The sequence below is a fragment of the Oncorhynchus keta genome, chromosome 32, assembly GCF_023373465.1.
Source record: "Oncorhynchus keta strain PuntledgeMale-10-30-2019 chromosome 32, Oket_V2, whole genome shotgun sequence".
NCBI classification, from domain to species: Eukaryota; Metazoa; Chordata; class Actinopteri; order Salmoniformes; family Salmonidae; genus Oncorhynchus; species Oncorhynchus keta.
Window position 1 is genome coordinate 13,284,681 of NC_068452.1, and position 18,669 is coordinate 13,303,349.

Here is an 18,669-nt window from a genome sequence, read left to right on the forward strand (position 1 = left end):
TGATTAGTTGAATCAGGTGTGCTGGTTTAGGGCTACAACAAAATGTTTTGGGTGTCCGATGGTGAGGCATTTGCAAGTTTACTGTCGTGCTCAATAGGGCACACCATAGGCAAATTAAACAACAGTAAATTCAAATCTGTGTCCTTATTGCAAAAGTTTAGGTAGTTCCTTGTTTCACTCCTTTTTCTCCTTACTGAACATGACCCAGGTAAAATCTCTAAGTGGTCCTAATTTCATAATTAGCTGCTAATCTTACACCAGGCCTGTAGGTCAGTGAGACTGACAGCTTCTCTTCTGTTGAGTCTTACTAGGACCTTGGCTGCAGCCCTACTATACGACCCCACTAGCGGATTCCAAACTGATAACTCCCTATCCCCTTATTCATGTTCATTCTTTCAGATCTGAGAGGAGGGTCAGCAAAGGCAAAGATCAGGGGAAAAGAGAAGGGAGGGCGCTATCGGGTTAGAATTAAGGCCCACAATGTCCGAGTGGGAGTGTGAGAGGAGCTGCCTGCCTGTCATCCCCATTCCAGCATAGTTTCCACCTGCAATCACAATGTTCTAGTGGTAGCCGCCCTGGGGTTGGTTCTAGCAGTTACTGCCACTTCCTTTGGTGCATGAATGCCTGTGTGTGTGTGGGATTGTGAGCATTATTTGTGCAATTACATGAAAATGTAATTAGCTGTAAATGATGCAGACTGTGTCCATTACATGTTTTCCGTCCCAACAGGACTCCAGCCGTGCTTTTGTCATCACTTGTCACACTGTAGCATGTATGGTTGCCATATTAGAACAGATTCACAAGGTGTTGGTGTCCATCAGAGGCTGTCCTTATATGGACACCATACATATGGTATGGAGTCAGTTACCTGACGACTCAAACTGAGTTCTTTCGCTGCTCTATCATTTACTACACACTTCAGTCAGGCTGCCATTGTTAAAGTCGTCTGTGGTGACGTCAAAATGAGGGGTGCTTTACAAAACAAAGTCATCAGTGATTGGATCATCTCTAACCAATCAGAGTATCAAAGCCAATGATACATTTTCAAAATGACTTCTGGCTCTGGCCCAACCCACTGGTTTCTGGAGCAAGGAGTTTCAGAAGCCAGGCAATGGAGTCATTGTACAGTATGTGTGGGATTCATCCATAGCGTGTCAGTACCTGTTTAGACACCCCACTTTCCCTCACTTTATCGATCAACACTTCTCCCATCCGCATAAACTGATTTAGTGGGCTGGTTGGTGAACTTTGGAAGTACATCCAGAAACTGACCTCTAAAGGGTGACTGAAGTGTGACTGGCATGGAATGTATTTAACTAGGCAGGTCAGTTAAGAACAAATTCTTATTTACAATGACAGCATGGAATTTATTTAACTAGGCAGGTCAGTTAAGAACAAATTCTTATTGACAATGATGGCATGGAATTAACAAACAAATGGAATTAACAAAGTCAATATACAAAGCCACAGTGTTGTTCCCAGCAGAGAAAACATTTGAAAAATCAACTAAATATTGGACATAAAGTTTGCTTTCAGTTCATTGTATTGACATACCTTAGCCTCCCAGTCTTTATTGAGATAGTAAATACACGTTACACATCTCCCATCGCCGTTAGGGTTATCCACATGACGTACATACCCAGTCCCGTTGCCTGGGTAACAGGCCACCATGGCCTGAAAAAGAACATGAGAAGGACATGTTAGGAGGAAATATTTTGGGTAGCCATTTTGACAGTGTTGTAAAAGTTGTCACAAGATAAAAATGCGTCCCAACAGTAGACATACTTTCAACACCTACTTCTGAGATGTCCATTCAAGTCAGCAATAAATTACACCGGTTGAGGATATCATTGCAGATGCAATTCAGTTGCTTGGCTGTTGCTTCCAAATTCATTTTTAAATACATTTTGTGACAATCATTACAATGCGTTTCACAACAAATGATTAACGCATAGCCAATTGGTTAAAGTGACCCCTTTTAACAGGCTATTCTATGTCACTTCAGAATACTTGCCTCCATGATTAGGCTACACTCTGGTAAAGCATATAACAGAACACCATATTTCCTATTATGATATTGTCATGTCATTTAAGAAGTCTCATTGATTCATAATTGATAATACTGCTGTTGAAATTCATATGTGTATAAAACGTATATACAAAATTATTCCCATTCAATGCATGCTAACAAAAAAGAGAATCACAAACAAAAAGGGGAGCTTGTTATTCATAATTGCTGATATGTGAAAGACGAGGCAGAGAGGAGATTGACACGCTTGCTGGGCTGATTTGAAAGGAAAGAGGCTAATTGGAGTAGCCAAGTTGTTTTTGCTGTGTCATCGGACTGGCCTTTACTTCAAGTGTTAGAAAACAATGATTTATTATGTCGGTCTCTGGGTCACACGCACAAGTTGTTACGTAATAAACCGTGGGTGGGAAGAAGAAAAAAAGCCAGCTGGATTATTTTTATACACAGATACATCCTCTTTATTTATTTATTTTTATAAATGGATACATCCTTTTGGTTCTCGGGTATTGCCATGGGACCGGGCCAAAGTGGAGACACACACACACACACGCACACACACGTGTATTTTGCTCAGTCATTGGAGATGTATAGTACTTCCAAGGACATAGGCTACAATTGAGTAGTCACAAAGTAGTATATTTTGTCAGACTTTATTTGGATAGTCCCATATAGATGATCTCCATATCAAAAGAGATGGCACTGTGCTCTGATATTGATTCATTCATTGTTAGGAAAGAGCTTGCAAAAAAGGCATTTCACTGTACTTGTGCATGTGACAATACAACTTGAAACTTGAAAGTACAGATGGTCAAATAAGGCAACAGTAAACATGTCGTCCCCCATGAATGATGCCGCACCCCCCTTGGTTCAATTAGTGTCATTTTGTAAATGACAGATCTCTGTGGCAAGATGCATCATTCACCCAAGTTGAATCAAAATCGGGCCAGTGGTGTCTGAGATATCGCATGGGTTAGCTAGACTCATATCCCTGAGCGTGTGTGCCAAATTTCATGTTGTTTTAGGAAAATATTGTGTTGAGACTTGTCCATAGATGCCACATTTTTTGCGTGAGTTGCATTTTAAGTGTTTTTCACAACATTCTAAAGGGTGGAAAATCCCTGGGTTCCTGAGGCAAATTTGAACTAGCTTGTTAAAGCGCCACCATCTGGACAATCAGTGTAATTTTGTAAATGCTGGATCTCTATGGCAAGACACATCATTCACGCAAATTTTCATCAAAATCAGTCCAGTGGTGCCTGAGAAATCATGTGTGGTGAACAAACATACTGACGGAAGGGGACTAATTTAATCATGGGGGGCAACTATCTGTTGATAAGCAATTGCTTGCTAAGGTTAAGATTAGGGCTAGGGTTAGTGGATAGTTAGTTGAAATGTTGTTGACAGTTATTGAACTGTCAACTACTGAACATCTACAAATCATATACAAACCACTTACTTTGGACTATCCAAATAAAGTGTTACCGTATATATTTCATATCTAATCACAGAAACAGAAGACATTGATGCTTCAAATCTGTTACCATTCAATTCCAAAGTATACAATCTGACAACACTCTGAATTCGACCTGCTTTCCAAACAATATCCCTGTCAAGTTCCTATAGCAAGTCCTCTTCAATTATGTTCTACAATAATCATAACTATGCTAAACTAATAACAGAATTCCGATAGGTCCTTAGACTGTCAACAAGGGCCAGAGTGTAATTCACCACCCCACAGGACTGACTGTATGATACTATGACATGAGACTGCTTACACTGTCGTTTTCCTCAGATCGCTGTATGTGTTTATTGTCTCTCTGTATGTGTTTATTTGTGACCTGGAAGGCCTTCTGATCTCTTTTCCATCTGTGGAGGAGGGAGGAGGACGGAGGGGTGAGATGAGCTGAGGGGAGAGGGGGACGGGGACAGGAGGCTGTTAACCACCAGGATGTTCTGCACGTCTCACGTTCACGCCGCTCTGCCAGGGTCATTTCCAGATGGTGGAAACCCCCTCGTCTTTTTATTTAAGAGAGGCCCGCACGCAAAAGAAAGGAAATCAAAGGGAGGAAAGGGGGTCGGAGGTCACGAAATCGGTCACCGGCGCTCTGGGTCAGGCCTTGAGTCTAACTGGTATAGGCAGTGGTGACCATAGGTGTGTGTGTGTGTGTGTGTGTGTGTGTGTGTGTGTGTGTGTGTGTGTGTGTGTGTGTGTGTGTGTGTGTGTGTGTGTGTGTGTGTGTGTGTGTGACAGATGACAGCCCCCACAATCGATTATATCAACCATTAGTGCTGTGCAAGAGCGATTTCCATCGAGAGAGGGCATGTGAATGGAGAGAAGGGCGGGTGAGGGGGTTGGCAGCCATACCGCCTTCATACAGACAGTGCCCATACTAGACCTGGGGTTGCAAAATTCTGGAAACTTTCAATAACTTCCCTGGTTTTCTAGAAATCCTGTTTGGAGGATTATGGATTTTCTGCTTATTCGCTCCTGAATCTGGGAATCCTCCAACTGAGATTTTGGGAAAACCAGAGAATTGATTCAAAGTTCCAAGAATGTTGCAACCCTACACATACCTTACTATGATACAACAGCAGTCTACAAAATACAAGAAACATCTTATACTGTAAGCACTTAATATGCATAACAAGACTGTTATGGGGGTTGAGAGTAATTTGGTAACTGTGACCTGAAATTTCTGCTCGTTACTTTAATTTCCAGATGTTTAATGAACCCTTTATGTTAACAAAGTTGGTGATCAGTTACATTGTCTTCCGCACTGCTGCAAGCAGACGTGATAAAGCCAATGTATGCGTTATGGAATAGAAATGTATTGGAGCGAGGTACTCGCTTACTGTAGGCACAATGCATAAATGGGTCACAGCTCTGAACTGTATAAGGCCACATAAATGGAATAGGCTATATTGCACTTGTAGGCATTGCGCACAATACACTTCAACACTCCAGTCTTGCACACTTGGAGTGAGTGTATCTGTATCTGAGTGTAAATGTCTGAGTATTCCTGTGTTTGTGTGTCTGTGCATATTTCAGTCTTTCTGTGTAATTGCATGGTTTGAAAATGAGTGTGTGTCTGTGTGAATGCACCTCAGTGAGTGTGTCAGTGTGTGCGTAAGAATGGTCTGCTGCTCTCTCATCCTGCTCGATCTCTCACACGCGCCACCTCCAGAGTAGGGTTGGGTAGTATCCAGATTTTCATATCGTGATACCATCCTTCTCTCATTCCGGGATATTACCGGCATAGCACACAAGCGGGAGCTAAAAACGCAAGAAAAGCTAATTGGCCTTCTATCACCGGAATGCTAACAACATTAGCACAAAAAAAAAATCAAAGACACTGCTAACTGCTAATGAGTGAAAAACAAACAAACTAATTGCAAAGGGAAATCGAGCTCATAAAGTTACCGAAAGTCAAGAGAAATTGTGTAATAAGAGAAATAAGAGAAATTGTGCAAATGAACAAAGTTCTGATGCATGCTTTTCTGAAGGAAGAGCAGCATGTGAACACTGAGCAGATGGGAGAAAAACGGAGGAGGGAAGAAAATGCTAATAGGAAGCACAGGGGAAGAAATGTAGCTGTGCAAATAACTCATCCAGAGTTTGACTTCCGGCAGAAAGGCATTATAAGATATCTGGTGAATTACATGCAAGCATAACTTCATCACCTCATGTGCGCCACACAACTGAGACTCGCCGATATACATAGAACGCTATGGACTCACCAGCTCCTGCTGTGCTATTTAAAAATAAACACACGCCTGGCTCATCTGTTCTGGGGAAATATGGTAAGCTTCATAATTTGACAGGTAAAATGAAGAACTCAATCTGCTTTATCTCCTAACATATAACACAAGTTGACTGCAGGGAGGTACAAATATTCACATTTATTGAAAACTTAATAGAAATTGTTGACAGTATTGAAAAACCATCCTGTCGCTTTGTCCAATACCCTGGGTATACCACAGGAGGTTGGTGGCACATTAATTGGGGAGGACTGGCTTGTGTTAATGGCTGGAGCGGAATTAGTGGAATTATAGCGGTTCTGTAACAACAGACGCTGGGTGACGAGATGCAAGTACAGGGTGTGGATTTAATAATAAATTGACATGAAACAAAACAAGAACAGCATCTGGACATGAGAAACATTAACATCAATGCTGACTCGGGAATGAAACTGAGGAAGTGACAAATATAGGGGAGGTAAATGACATGATGGAGTCCAGGTGAGTCCCATAATTAAGCGCAGGAGAGCGTAACGATTGTGGCAAGTGTGCGTAATGAGTGAACTGGTATCCTCGAGCAGTACCCCGTCCTCTAGGGGTGACACCTGGCGTTCTACCTGAGCGAGCCTGGCGGGCCGGCCGAGGTGTGGGAGCCCGACGAGCCGGCCGAGGCTTGCGAAACTCTCAAGCCAGCTGAGGCATCCCTGATTGTGTCGGTAGCGGCACCCAGACCCAATGTCACCAACAAAAAATAAATAAATAACAATAAAACTCTGCTTCCAATTGGTGAGTCAGGATTCTGTAATGGTTCTGTAAGAAGAGACGCCGGGCGCGAATTGAAAGTACAGGGTGTGGATTTAATAATAAATAGACATGAAACAAAGCAAGACCAGCGTCTGGACAGGAGAAACATAACATCAATGCTGACTTGGTAAATGAGGTAAATGACGTGATAGAGTCCAGGTGAGTCCCATAATTAAGCACAGGTACGTGTAATGATGGTGGCAGGTGTACGTAATGATGAGTGAACTGGTGACCTCGAGCACCGGAGAGGGGGAGCGGACGTGACAGGAACGGTATCAAATACATCAAACACATTCTTTCCATGTGTTCGATGCCATTCCATTTGTTGCGTTCCAGCAATTATTATGAGCAGTCCTCCCTTCAGCAGCCTCCACTGCAGTACACGGTTTAAACGGTATACTGCCCAAGTTACTCCAGGGTGAAGAGTGGCTGAACTGATCTAAACTCGGCGGTGGCTGTGTCGGCAGCTGGAGCCCATCCAGACAGGATTTATTTTAATGATCGCGCTACGTGCGGTGCGTGAGGCTGCCTGTCTGTCTTCTAGCTGGCTGCTGTTCCTCTAGCGGGGAGTGGGGACCTGCCCTGGCACTAGAAGAGCATCCAGGCCAGGCTCAACCGGTGTTGGAGTAAACACATATGTTATGGTCAAAGGGAGGGAGGTTAGCGAGCCAATTGAGGATTGAGACGGGTCATGCACAACCCCCGCAGTGTGCAGTTTACGTTTAATGAGTTACTGTATGACACGGGCACTTAGTGTTGTTTGAGATGGAGGACCTGAACTGCCTTCAAAGTGACCTTTTAAAGTGAGACTGACTTTCACGTCGGTTGTGCACTGTTTTATGCCTTAAGCTAGATTTACTTAAAGCAGCTGTTTTAAAAAGCAACTATTTTCACTCTTTCAATGCAACTTCACTTATAACAGGGAGCAACTCATCCATGTTTGAAATTGCATGCAATATCCAATTCAATCATAGTCAATAAATATGCTCTTCTTTATGGCAGTGTTCTACAATTGAGGTCCTGGGGACCACCAAGGGTGTGGACATTTAAGTTCTATCCCAGAGCTAAACACACCACATTAAAACTTATCAGGGGCGTGAATGTGCAAAAGCTGTGGGTCCCCTAAGATCACGACAGAAGAGTATTGCACTACTGTAAGAATTTGCTACAACAAGTCGTGCCATCATATCAAAGCTTTCTGTGCAGCTGGAGACGAAAGTCGGTAGCCCCACTTGAACCATTGGTAAAGCAACGTTATTTCAGAAGCACATGAGAACCCATTTGGACCAGGATTAATTTGGTTTTCACATACGAGCTTCAGCACAGATAAGGAGTTCAAGCACTCAAGGATAATAAAAAAAAGGACGTTGCTATGATGTGAACATTTCTTAAATAACCTCTCAAACAGAGTAACATAAAACTCTTATTTCCTGTCAGTTTCCGACTGTACTGAGGGGGACTTTCCACGGGGAGTCTACAGAGCCACTGTGAGTTCTGGGCGACTGGAGCAGCCTTGGTCTTCTGAATTAAAACAACGGGGGAAAACCGTCTCTCCTTAGTCTGTGCATCTCCTCCACCTTAGAATGTAAAGAGAGGCATTGGGCATTTCCTAGAGCTCCAGCACCGACCCACCACCAGGGAGGAAGTATAGGCTGACAGACCCAGAGACACCAGGGTCGTGCTCGCAACGGAAAACAATTTTTGCCACGAAAAATTAAAATGTGTGTTTCTTATTGGACGCTGACCCTGTTCTCAGCCTGTTTTGTTTACATTCCCTAAGTTGCTGTTTTAGCACCCATTAGCCTTTATCTCCTTAGCCTGTGAGGGTCAACCCGTTGCATCGCTGCCTGTCCAAACAAGCCCCTAAATTAATCAATAGCTCTTCCTAGACAGGAGAAAAATGGCGAGAAAACTGCCAGGATTGGTTCAAACAACCCTAACGCAGCCTGTAACTCACCAAAGGCTTTTGGAATTTTTATAAAGCCTGAGTTAACCAGTATAGACAACCAGGAGGAATTATGCCATAAGTTTCCCATTACCACGTGTGGACCACTGCATTTTGTAGGTCCCCATAAGTAAGATTCTTTAGGAAGCACAGGTGGATCCCAAATTTATGCAATGGGCCATGTTAAGGGGAAAGGGATAGTGTACAATTATTTGCTTAGTAACTTGAGCATTTTCTCATTGTCTAGTAGGTGCTAACATGCTATTGTGCTAATGGCCAGAGAAACCAGCATGGCCCTGCTGCCTGTATCAGTGTCTGCAGGAAGTACTGCTTCGGCGCTTCTGGAAACATCCTGTTGTAGTGCACGGCCACAGATGACACAGGGACCAGCTGCATTGAACTGTTGCCAATTTCCTTGAATGTGTACAAAAGTGTATCTGGTGTTGTGCATTTTCCAAATATCGCCTAGTATCTTCCATTTGTTCCCAACGGAATAAGTCTATCAATTGCAGTTGACATGTCCTTTGAACTGTCAAACAGAAAAGTACACAGGAAAATCTCCTAAGCAATTTTAACACCCACAGTGTTCAAATAAACACTTTCAACATGTACATATAATTATCTGGAAAAGCATTAAATTAAAACTTTGAAAAGTGTTGATAAATGAACACATTTTAAAAGTCACAGTCCATCAATCAAGAACTTTAGCGTGTTAGGCTCCAAACACTTTGGGTGATAATGTATATTTCAAAATAGTGACAAGAGACAACACATAGATGTGCAATATTTGGTGGCAAATAAGTCAAAGCCTTGCAATCACAGAAAGGGGACATTTTCTTATCCTTTAAGACCTTGACAGAGTGCATTTGTGCAAAGTCCTCTGACCGCTGGAAAACAATCAGTTAGGAAACAATAATGTAATTATTTTTTTATTTGTTAGCTGATACGGCAGGTCCAAGGACGGCTGGAAAACAATCAATAAGGAAACAATAATGTATTTTTTTTTGTTTTTTGTTAGCTGATACTGCAGGGGAGTCTGAATACTCGCCGCACAATATCATGGTCAGTCTGTTTATTTTCCTACTGTTTAGGCCTAACACCCGGAAAGTGTTCAAATGAAACCTTCAGGCCTGGACACTGCTCTGCTTCTCACAAACTAATGACTGAGGCAAACGTCCAATTATTATAGAAAATAAACAAGCTTGCAGGGCGGATTACTTCCTATCAAATTTCTCTTTAAAGCCCTATCTGTACTCTAGGTAGAGGATTGTTTTCCTTTAAGATCATACCATAGTGTTATTTCCAGTGTATTATTGCTGTAATTTCATATTACTTTGAGATCTTGACACCAGATACCAATTCTAGTAACCACAAAAGCCAGGCTTTGCTTGTAGTGAAATGTTGTGTTTGCATTCCCCACGTCAACAACAGAACGACTCATTATTGATAGAAGATACATCACATCAAGACACAGAGCATGTTAGGGTTCCAAAAGCAACATTCTCAGAGTAGTTTAGACGTTTTTGGTTTGGTTAGACACTCGGATATAAAGTTCACAGACCTTGAATCTGGGGCTTGCGTGACAAGCAAGCAGAGCTGCACTGTTTTCCACAAAGTTGAGCTTCATGCGTGCGTCTGTCTGTGTGTAGGGCCTGATAAGGGAAGCCCTCCAATCTACAGTCCAAACAGTCAATCTATCAGGGGTCGTCCTTCTTCACAGCTGTGACAAAACAAGTCACCTTGCTAGGCAACAGTGTGGAGAGAACTACAGCAGCTCAAAGGGTTCAGATACACATACCCAAACAAAACCCATCAGTAACTGACACATCAGTGTATTTTTTTCTCTATTGGTCAAACAACTTAAAGAGGCTATATGTAGCATCTGCCCGGAGGTGCTCTTGAGCCAAAGGAAGTACCCTAAATGGACAGAAATAACCCATTGTCCAGAAATGACCTCATTGGACAGTGGCACATCACAACCATGAGAAAAAGCATACATTGTTTCCCTAATACTATTAAATGGATGTGTGATTTCATAAAACAGGAAATGAATGTATTAACGTATATGAAACATGCAGACAACATCCAAGCCAAAATTTGACTTAAACAATGACAAAACTAAACTTCCATTGTGTATCTTTAAGGCAACTGTCCTCTAAAACAAAACACAACCTTTTTGAGGCATGGGCGCAAAGCTGACGGTGAAAGGGACGTTCCTCGCATGCAGGAAATGTGAAGGTCGTCCTGGCGATGGATGACTCAAATACAGCCTATCAGTAGCATTGGGTGCAGCCTGCCAGGAAGTCCCTGTTTAAAGAAATGGACTCTAGTTTTTATATCAGAGAGTTCAGAACAATAGAGAGAGAAGATACACAGCAGTTTGGCTGTGGGCCTGGGGACTGCAATGAACCCCTGGCGAGAACCTATAAGGGCCACAACAGATGCATTAGTCCTCCCGAGGGGGACAGATTGTGGAATGAAGTAGAGTTTGGCAGTACCATTACCATTAACAGCTGGTGAGAGAGGCACAAGGGGCAGCAATGCAACTCAATCGGAGGTATTCGAATTGCTTTGCATTTAATTATTTTCCATTGTCTTGTAAAAATTGCATCACCTGTCAACTGGTTAACAGTACACACCAACTCTGTATATAGAATGGTTAAGTCTTCAAAGTTTTCCAAGAGATTAGACTTAATGAGTGCATACTAGCAGCGTGGTTCAACTGGTGTGTGTGGATAGACTGGAGGAATAACACAGTACTGTATTATAACCCTAGAACAGTTCTGTCTGGTGGAGGGGTGAAGAATGATCTCACACACAAGTATAGGTTGCGTTCCTTCCCGACTAGATGTGTACCAATGGTTGTGTGCCACATCATTAACTGTGCATCAGATGGCTATTTCATATGATGTGGTTAGCTTATATGTTAAATACATATCCAAGCGTAGTAAGGTCTGGCATGTAATGAAGCAATAAAGTCTGGCAGGAACTCAATCATAAAGTAGGGGACGCATCGGAACCAACGATCAGTCCAACACCGTCTGTGGTCGACCATTGCTCACAGGTGTGTGCCGCACCCTCGCCGTTAGTTGGACGTGAGCGATTGGCTGTCATTCCCAAATTCATGTATAATCTTGTTCAGGGCGGACAACGGGTAAAGAATAGTCAGTGGCCAGCCAACGCTGAATCCTTTCTGTTTTAGGATAAACACTTTTGACTGCCCCCTACGTTCTTGACTTTTCCTAAATAAGTGTTAGAATGGTTATCCCCCGTTGCCCCTGCTTCTCCCGACAGTCAGTTGTACAACTGAATGCCTTCAACTGAAATGTGTCTTCCGCATTTAACCCAACTCCTCTGAATCAGAGTGGTGCAGCGGATTACCTTTAATCAACATCCACATCTTCGGCGCCCGGGGAACAGCCTTGCTCAGGGGCAGAACGACAGATGTTTACCTTGTCATACCTTTCGGTTACTGGCACAATGCTCTAACTACTAGGCTACCTGCCATGCCCATCACCCCAATAATTGACTCGAAACTAAAGCGAAACCGAAATGTCACCATGGACAATTTCTTCACTCCACTGTCAATGGCAGTGTTTTTATACACTTTTGCAAATGTAAAAAATAAAAAACCTGAAATATCACATTTACATAAGTATTCAGACCCTTTACTCAGTACTTAGTTGAAGCACCTTTGGCAGCGATTACAGCCTCAAGTCTTCTTGGGTATGACACTACAAGCTTGGCACACCTGTATTTGGAGAGTTTCTCACATTCTTCTCTGCAGCTCTGTCAGGTTGGATGAGGAGCGTCGCTGCACAGCTATTTTTAGGTTCTGGCTGGGGCACTCAAGGACATTCAGAGACTTGTACTGAAGCCACTCGTGCATTGTCTCATGCATTGTCTTGGCGGTCATTGTCCTGTTGGAAGTTGAACCTTCGCCCCAGGCTGAGGTTCTGAGCGCTCTGGAGCAGGTTTGCATCAAGGATCTCTCTGTACTTTGCTCCGTTCATCTTTCCCTCTATCCTGACTAGCCTCCCAGTCCCTGCCGCTGAAAAACATACCCACAGCATGATGTTGTCACCACCATGCTTCACCGTAGAAATGGTGCCAGTTTTCCTCCAGACGTGACGCTTGGCATTCAGGCCAAAGAGTTCAATCTTGGTTTCATCTGACCATAAAATCTTGTTTCTCATAATCTGAGAGTCCTTTAGGTGCCTTTTGGCAAATTCCTTTTACTGAGAAGTGGCTTCCGTCGAGCCACTCTGCCATAAAGGCCTGATTGGTGGAGTGCTGCAGAGATGATTGTCCTTCTGGAAGGTTCATCTCCACAGAGGAACTCTGAGCTCTGTCAGAGTGAACATCGGGTTCTTGGCCACCTCCCTAACCAAGGACGTTCTCCTCCGATTGCTCAGTTTGGCTGGGCGGCCAGCTCTAGGAAGAATCTTGGTGGATTCAAAACTTCTTCCATTTAAGAATGATGGAGGTCACTGTGTTCTTGGGGACCTTTAATGATGCAGAAATGTTTTGGTACCTTTCCCCAGATCTGCGCCTCGACACAATGCTGTCTCGGAGCTCACAGCAAAGGGTCTGAATACTTACGTAAATAAGGTATCTGTTTTTTATTTTTAATACATTTGCAAACCTTTCTAAAAACCTGTTTTTGCTTTTCATTATGGGGTATTATGTGTAGATTGGTTAAAAAAATATATATTTAATACATTTTACAATAAGGCTATAACGTAACAAATGTGGAAAAAGTCAAGGGGTCTGAATACTTTTCGAATGCACTGTGTGTCAAGCAAGTGAAAAGTATGAAGATTTTTGTCAACTGTTGGACAACCGATAACAGCTAAATTAAAATCCAAATTATGCAATTGCGTGACGACGCACACAATGTGAGCATGAGCTGACAATAATTAACTATTTTTGACTGCTGTCATAGACACTTATATTCATTATAATGCCATTATTGCTTTTCTGATGATTTTTACAATTTATCAAGGTTACTTGTCGCTTATAATGATGTTTAGGCTACAGATGTTTTAATCATTTGACCACGCATCTTGCTGACTGTGTGTCTTGGTGGTTGGGTCATTTATTTTATTTTGTCATTATAAACAGAAGCTGTTACCGAGTTCGAACACATATGCTTTCTGTTTCATTGTTGTAACAATGGAACTCCACAAATAAAATTGATTCACCACTTGAATTTGGGTGTTTTCTGTTTTTACATACAGTAACATAAACTAATGGAAATGCTGTAGTGTTATTTGAAATAAAATAACAATTATATTCTAATGTTACCCAAGGCCTTCATAAACACAATAAAATTATGATTGTTGCCATATCATATATGAAATGTATGAATTACACTGTTAGAGTGTTGCAGACAGAATCACTCCTCATTCGCTTGAACGGGGTTCCTCGAGGCCCAGCGGTTCTAGTGTTAAGAGGGAGAGGTTGTTGTGTGGGAGTGTGGCACATTGGTAGTGCTGTAGTCCCCCAAGCACATACGGCCAATAACTGCATGAAATCAAATCCTGCCACCACTTTCCTCATGAATAAACTGAAAAACATACGTTAGGATGAAAGAGCTGCATTGTCCTTACAAAGAAAAAGGAGGTAGTGATGGAGGGAAAGAGAATCTGGACTCTTTAGTAATAGGGAATACCCCATTCTCTCTGTTTTTTGTCATAAGACTCAAATATCCTAGCCTATGGAAAGTAGCATATCGTAGTAATAGTTTAAGTCTTAATAAATGTATGTAATATTAAATGAATTAAACAATTTAATAATCAAGTAATTTTGTTGATTTTGTTTTGTTTCAAGCAGTGGTGTAAAGTACTTAAGTAAAAAATACTTTAAAGTACTTTATATATTTTTTCCAGTGTAAATAGTAAAGTAAACGCAACATGTAAAGTGTTGATCCCATGTTTCATGAGCTGAAATAAAGCATTCCAGAGATGTTCCATACGCACAAAAAGTGTATTTCTCTCAAATGTTGTGCACAAATTTAGTTCACATCCCTGTTAGTGAGCATTTCTCCTTTGCCAAAATAATCCTATGCCCTCCCAGGCCCACCCATGGCTGTACCCCTGCCCAGTCATGTGAAATCCATAGATTAGGGCCTAATGAATTTATTTAAATTGACTGAACTGTCACTCAGTAAAATCTTTGAAATTGTTGCATGTTGCATTTATATTTTTTGGTCAGTAAATATTTTTGACAACTCTTACTTCAGTACATTCCTAAAGAAAATAATGTACTTTTTACTCCATACATTTTCCCTGGTCATCCCTACTGCCCCTGATCTGGCGGACTCACTAAACACAGATGCTTTGTTTGTAAAGAATGTGCCCCTTGCTATCCCTAAATCAAATAAATAAAACATTGACAATTGTGCTGTCTGGATTGCTCAATATAAGGAATTTTAAATAATTTACACTTTTACTTTTGATAATTAAGTATATTTTAGCAATTACATTTACTTTTGATACTTAAGTATATTTAAAACATTGTAATTTACTGGGTGACTTTCACTTTTACTTGTGTCATTTTCTATTAAGGTACCTTTACTTTTAGTCAAGTATGACAATTGAGTACTTTTTCCACCACTGGAATGCAATGTGCACTATTCAATTATTATTTCCCCCCATTAAATGACTGTTATTTGACTGACAGACGCAGGGACCTGACTGGGTACCAGCTGGAGAAAGGGGGGGGGGGCTTGTGAGCTCTCTGCAGGATGGGGGTAGTGTGTGTAGGCTCCTTAGTACGTTCAGAACTCTTGGTGTAAGGTGTGAGGTGTTGGACTGACAGACTCAGGGACACGGGTTCCTGTCCATATCAGGGCTACTTTCCAAATTTTCGTTCATACATTGCATTCAGAAAGTTTTCAGACCCCTTGCCTTTTTCCACATTTTATTACGTTACAGCCTTATTCTAAAATGTATTAAAGTAATGTTTTTCTTCCTCAATCTACACCACAATACCCCATAATGACAAAGTGAAAACAAATTTTAAGAAATGTATGCTAATTTATTACAAATAAAAACCAGAAATACTTTAATTACATACGTATTCAGACCCTTTGCTATGAGACTTGAAATTGAACTCATCCTGTGCATCCTGTTAACATTGATCATCCTTGAGATGTTTCAACAACTTGTCGTCCCCCTGTTTTAAATTCAATTGATTGGACATAATTTGTAAAGGCACACACCTGTCTATATAAGGTCACACAGTTGACCAGTTCATGTCGGAGCAAAAATGTCTGCAGATTGAAGGTCCCCAAGAACAGTGGCCTCCATCATTCTTAAAATGGAAGTTTGGAACCACCAACAATCTTCCTAGAGCTGGCCGCCCAGCCAAACTGAGCAATCGGGGGAGAAGGGCCTTGATCGGGGAGGAGACCTAGAACCCGATGGTCACTCTGACAGACCTCCAGAGTTCTTCTGTGGAGATGGGAGAACCTTTCGGAAGGACAACCATCTCTGCAGCACTCCACCAATCAGGCCTTGTTGGAGTTTTCCAAAATGCAGGATCAAGGGAATGATGAACAGAGCAAAGTACAGAGAGATCCTTGATGAAAACCTGTTCCAGAGCGCTTAGGACATCAGACTGGGGTGAAGGTTCACCTTCCAACAGGACAACAACCCTAAGCACACAGCCAAGTCTCTGAATGTCCTTGAGTGACCCAGCCAGAACCCGGACTTGAACCTGATCTAACATGTCTGGAGAGACCTGAAAATAGCTTTGCAGCGAAGCTCCCCATCCAACCTGACAGAGCTTGAGAGGATCTGCAGAGATGAATGGGAGAAACTCCCCAACTACAGGTGTGTCAAGCTTGTTGCGTCATACCCAAGAAGACTCGAGGCTGTAATCGCTGCCAAAGGTGCGTCAACAAAGTACTGAGTAAATGGTCTTAATACTCATGTAAATGTGATACTTCCGTTTTTTTTAATACATTTGCAGATTGTAGATTGATGAGGGAAAAAACAATTTAATCAATTTTAGAACATCTGTAAAGTAACAAAATGTGGAAAAAGTCAAGTGCTCTGAATACTTTCCGAATGCACTGTATAGGCCTATGCTTATTCCATATTATTTTAAGAATAGGCCTATCTGTTATTATAATATTATATGTATTATATATTCTTATAGTATAATTAATATGATACCATATTCATATTATTATTATTACACATTTAAAAATATTTTATTATTGTTTTCAACATTATGATTATTATGTTGCTGCAAAAATAAATGCTTAAGACTTTCATAACTTTTAAATATGCCTACCTGGAGAAGATAAATAGCTATTTCAATAAGTTAAAATCTAATAATAATGTGCTACTCACTTTCAGTGTTTACTTACTTTCGTCCTTCCATTTATTCTGTAGTTTCCCAGTTTACCATTACAGTGTCGGACCATGTCGTCCATGCGACTCATGAGAAAGGCTACCTTCTCACAACCAGGTTCTCTTCCTTCAGTCCAGGTTATTTTGTCTCCTCGTATATCTTTAGTGGAGTCGCTTCTTTGACTAACCAACTGCCCATCAGTAAATTTACCAGTCTTGTGGAGGGCTCTCACATCCTCCAAAATGCTAAGTCCAGTCTCTTCTCCAAGGAAATTGTCAACAACACAAATGCCATGCTTATTCATACATGGAACAATATAGTCCATAGCCAGTTTTTGCGGGGGGGACATCGTTTGTCCGTTGGTCTTAGAGCTGAGTTTAATTCCTTCCCCAGTCTGCTTGCTGTCAGACACACTACCCGAGCGAGTTGCTGAAGTGATCAAATCTTTCATTCTTTCGCCACCTGCAGGCGGATTTGAAAGCCCAGTGTTTGTGGTGCTCTGAGAAGCTGTTTTACTCTTTTGTTCTGTGCTTTTCTTTTTTAGCTGCTTGTCTTGCCCTCCTTTCGTAGTCCGTGCGGGCTGTTGTGTTGATTCGGGCTGTGGCTGACTCTGTGGTTTCTCGGCCTCTTTACAAAACTGCTTGTGCTTCTTCCAGTCCGCTTTCTGGTGTTCTTTACTACAGTAGAAAGAGTTCCGACACCGTCCACATTTAAGCAGGTTTTCCATCTTTCCACAAAGCTCACAATACTGCTCGTCCATGTCCAAATCGGTCCCGGCGGCCCTTTCCTTTACGCTCTCTCTCTCCATGCTTATACAAGAGCGAATGCCACTTTAAACCGAGGTCTTTTCACGCGCTTCTACCGTGCAAGTTTAGAAGGCTCCTGAAACAATACAAACGAAACCGGAGAGCGGGGGCTCCCAGGTAAATCATTGAATCATGCGGTGACTTGCGCTCCTTTTGAGTTCCGTAGTAGATACAATACTGTTTGAACGCGACATAGCAAATTGTCTGACTCTTGTTTGCAGTGTGACGTTCTGGTCGAGTCGCATGGCGACGACGCACGGTACACCCCCCAACCCCCCCAACTCACTCCACACGTAGCCCAAAGTAACCCAACCCCTGGCGTCAGCATAACGAGGGCATGGCCAACCGTTAAGGGCCAAGGCCCATTCATAAGGTTGAAACAAAGAGTGCAGTTTTTTTTCAAATTAGTTGTTGTTTTTGTCATTCAAATCATTATTAACTATAACCACTCATTATTTTATATTTTCAGTTAAAGTTAAAGTGGTTGTTTACATATGCATGTTATGTTTACTGCTTATGAATGTGTTTCTAAGTTATGAATGTGTTATGAAGTCCTTAGGTACATTTCATGATTTGATGTTCCCAATATTCTTCTCATCATTAAATAGAAAGTGTTTCGACCTGCAATGAAGCTTTGTTAATTTGCAATATGTCTTTCATCAAATTTACTTTTTATACTAGGATAAAGAGTGAACTTATTAGCCTAACATATACAACGGTATATTCAGAGTTTATTTAAAAAATATATGATACTACATTATAAATATAATATCATAATAATCATAAACCAGAAATATGTCTCCTACATCATAAACCATAAATACCTGGACTGTAATGATAATAAACAGCAACACCTTATCAAAACTGTTGACAACAATCGTAGCCTAGTGGTTAGAGCGTTGGACTAATAACCGGAAGGTTGTGAGTTCAAACCCCTGAGCTGACAAGGTACAAATCTGTTGTTCTGCCCCTGAACAGGCAGT

General features: G+C 41.7%; 1 protein-coding gene across 2 annotated transcripts in view; it reads right to left on the reverse strand.

Annotated features, from left to right (window-relative positions):
- LOC118365082 (egl nine homolog 1-like) overlaps nucleotides 1-17,947 on the reverse strand; it is a 40,610-nt gene extending 22,663 nt beyond the window's left edge. For both annotated transcript variants that reach the window (XM_052490238.1, XM_035747012.2), the window contains exons 1-2: nucleotides 16,897-17,947; nucleotides 1,555-1,674 (exon numbers count right to left, since the gene is read on the reverse strand). In XM_052490238.1, coding sequence (XP_052346198.1) covers nucleotides 1,555-1,674; nucleotides 16,897-17,688 — 912 coding nt within the window. In that variant the 5' untranslated portion in view covers nucleotides 17,689-17,947. The remainder of the gene's footprint in view (nucleotides 1-1,554; nucleotides 1,675-16,896) is intronic.
- Nucleotides 17,948-18,669: the final 722 nt, after the last annotated feature.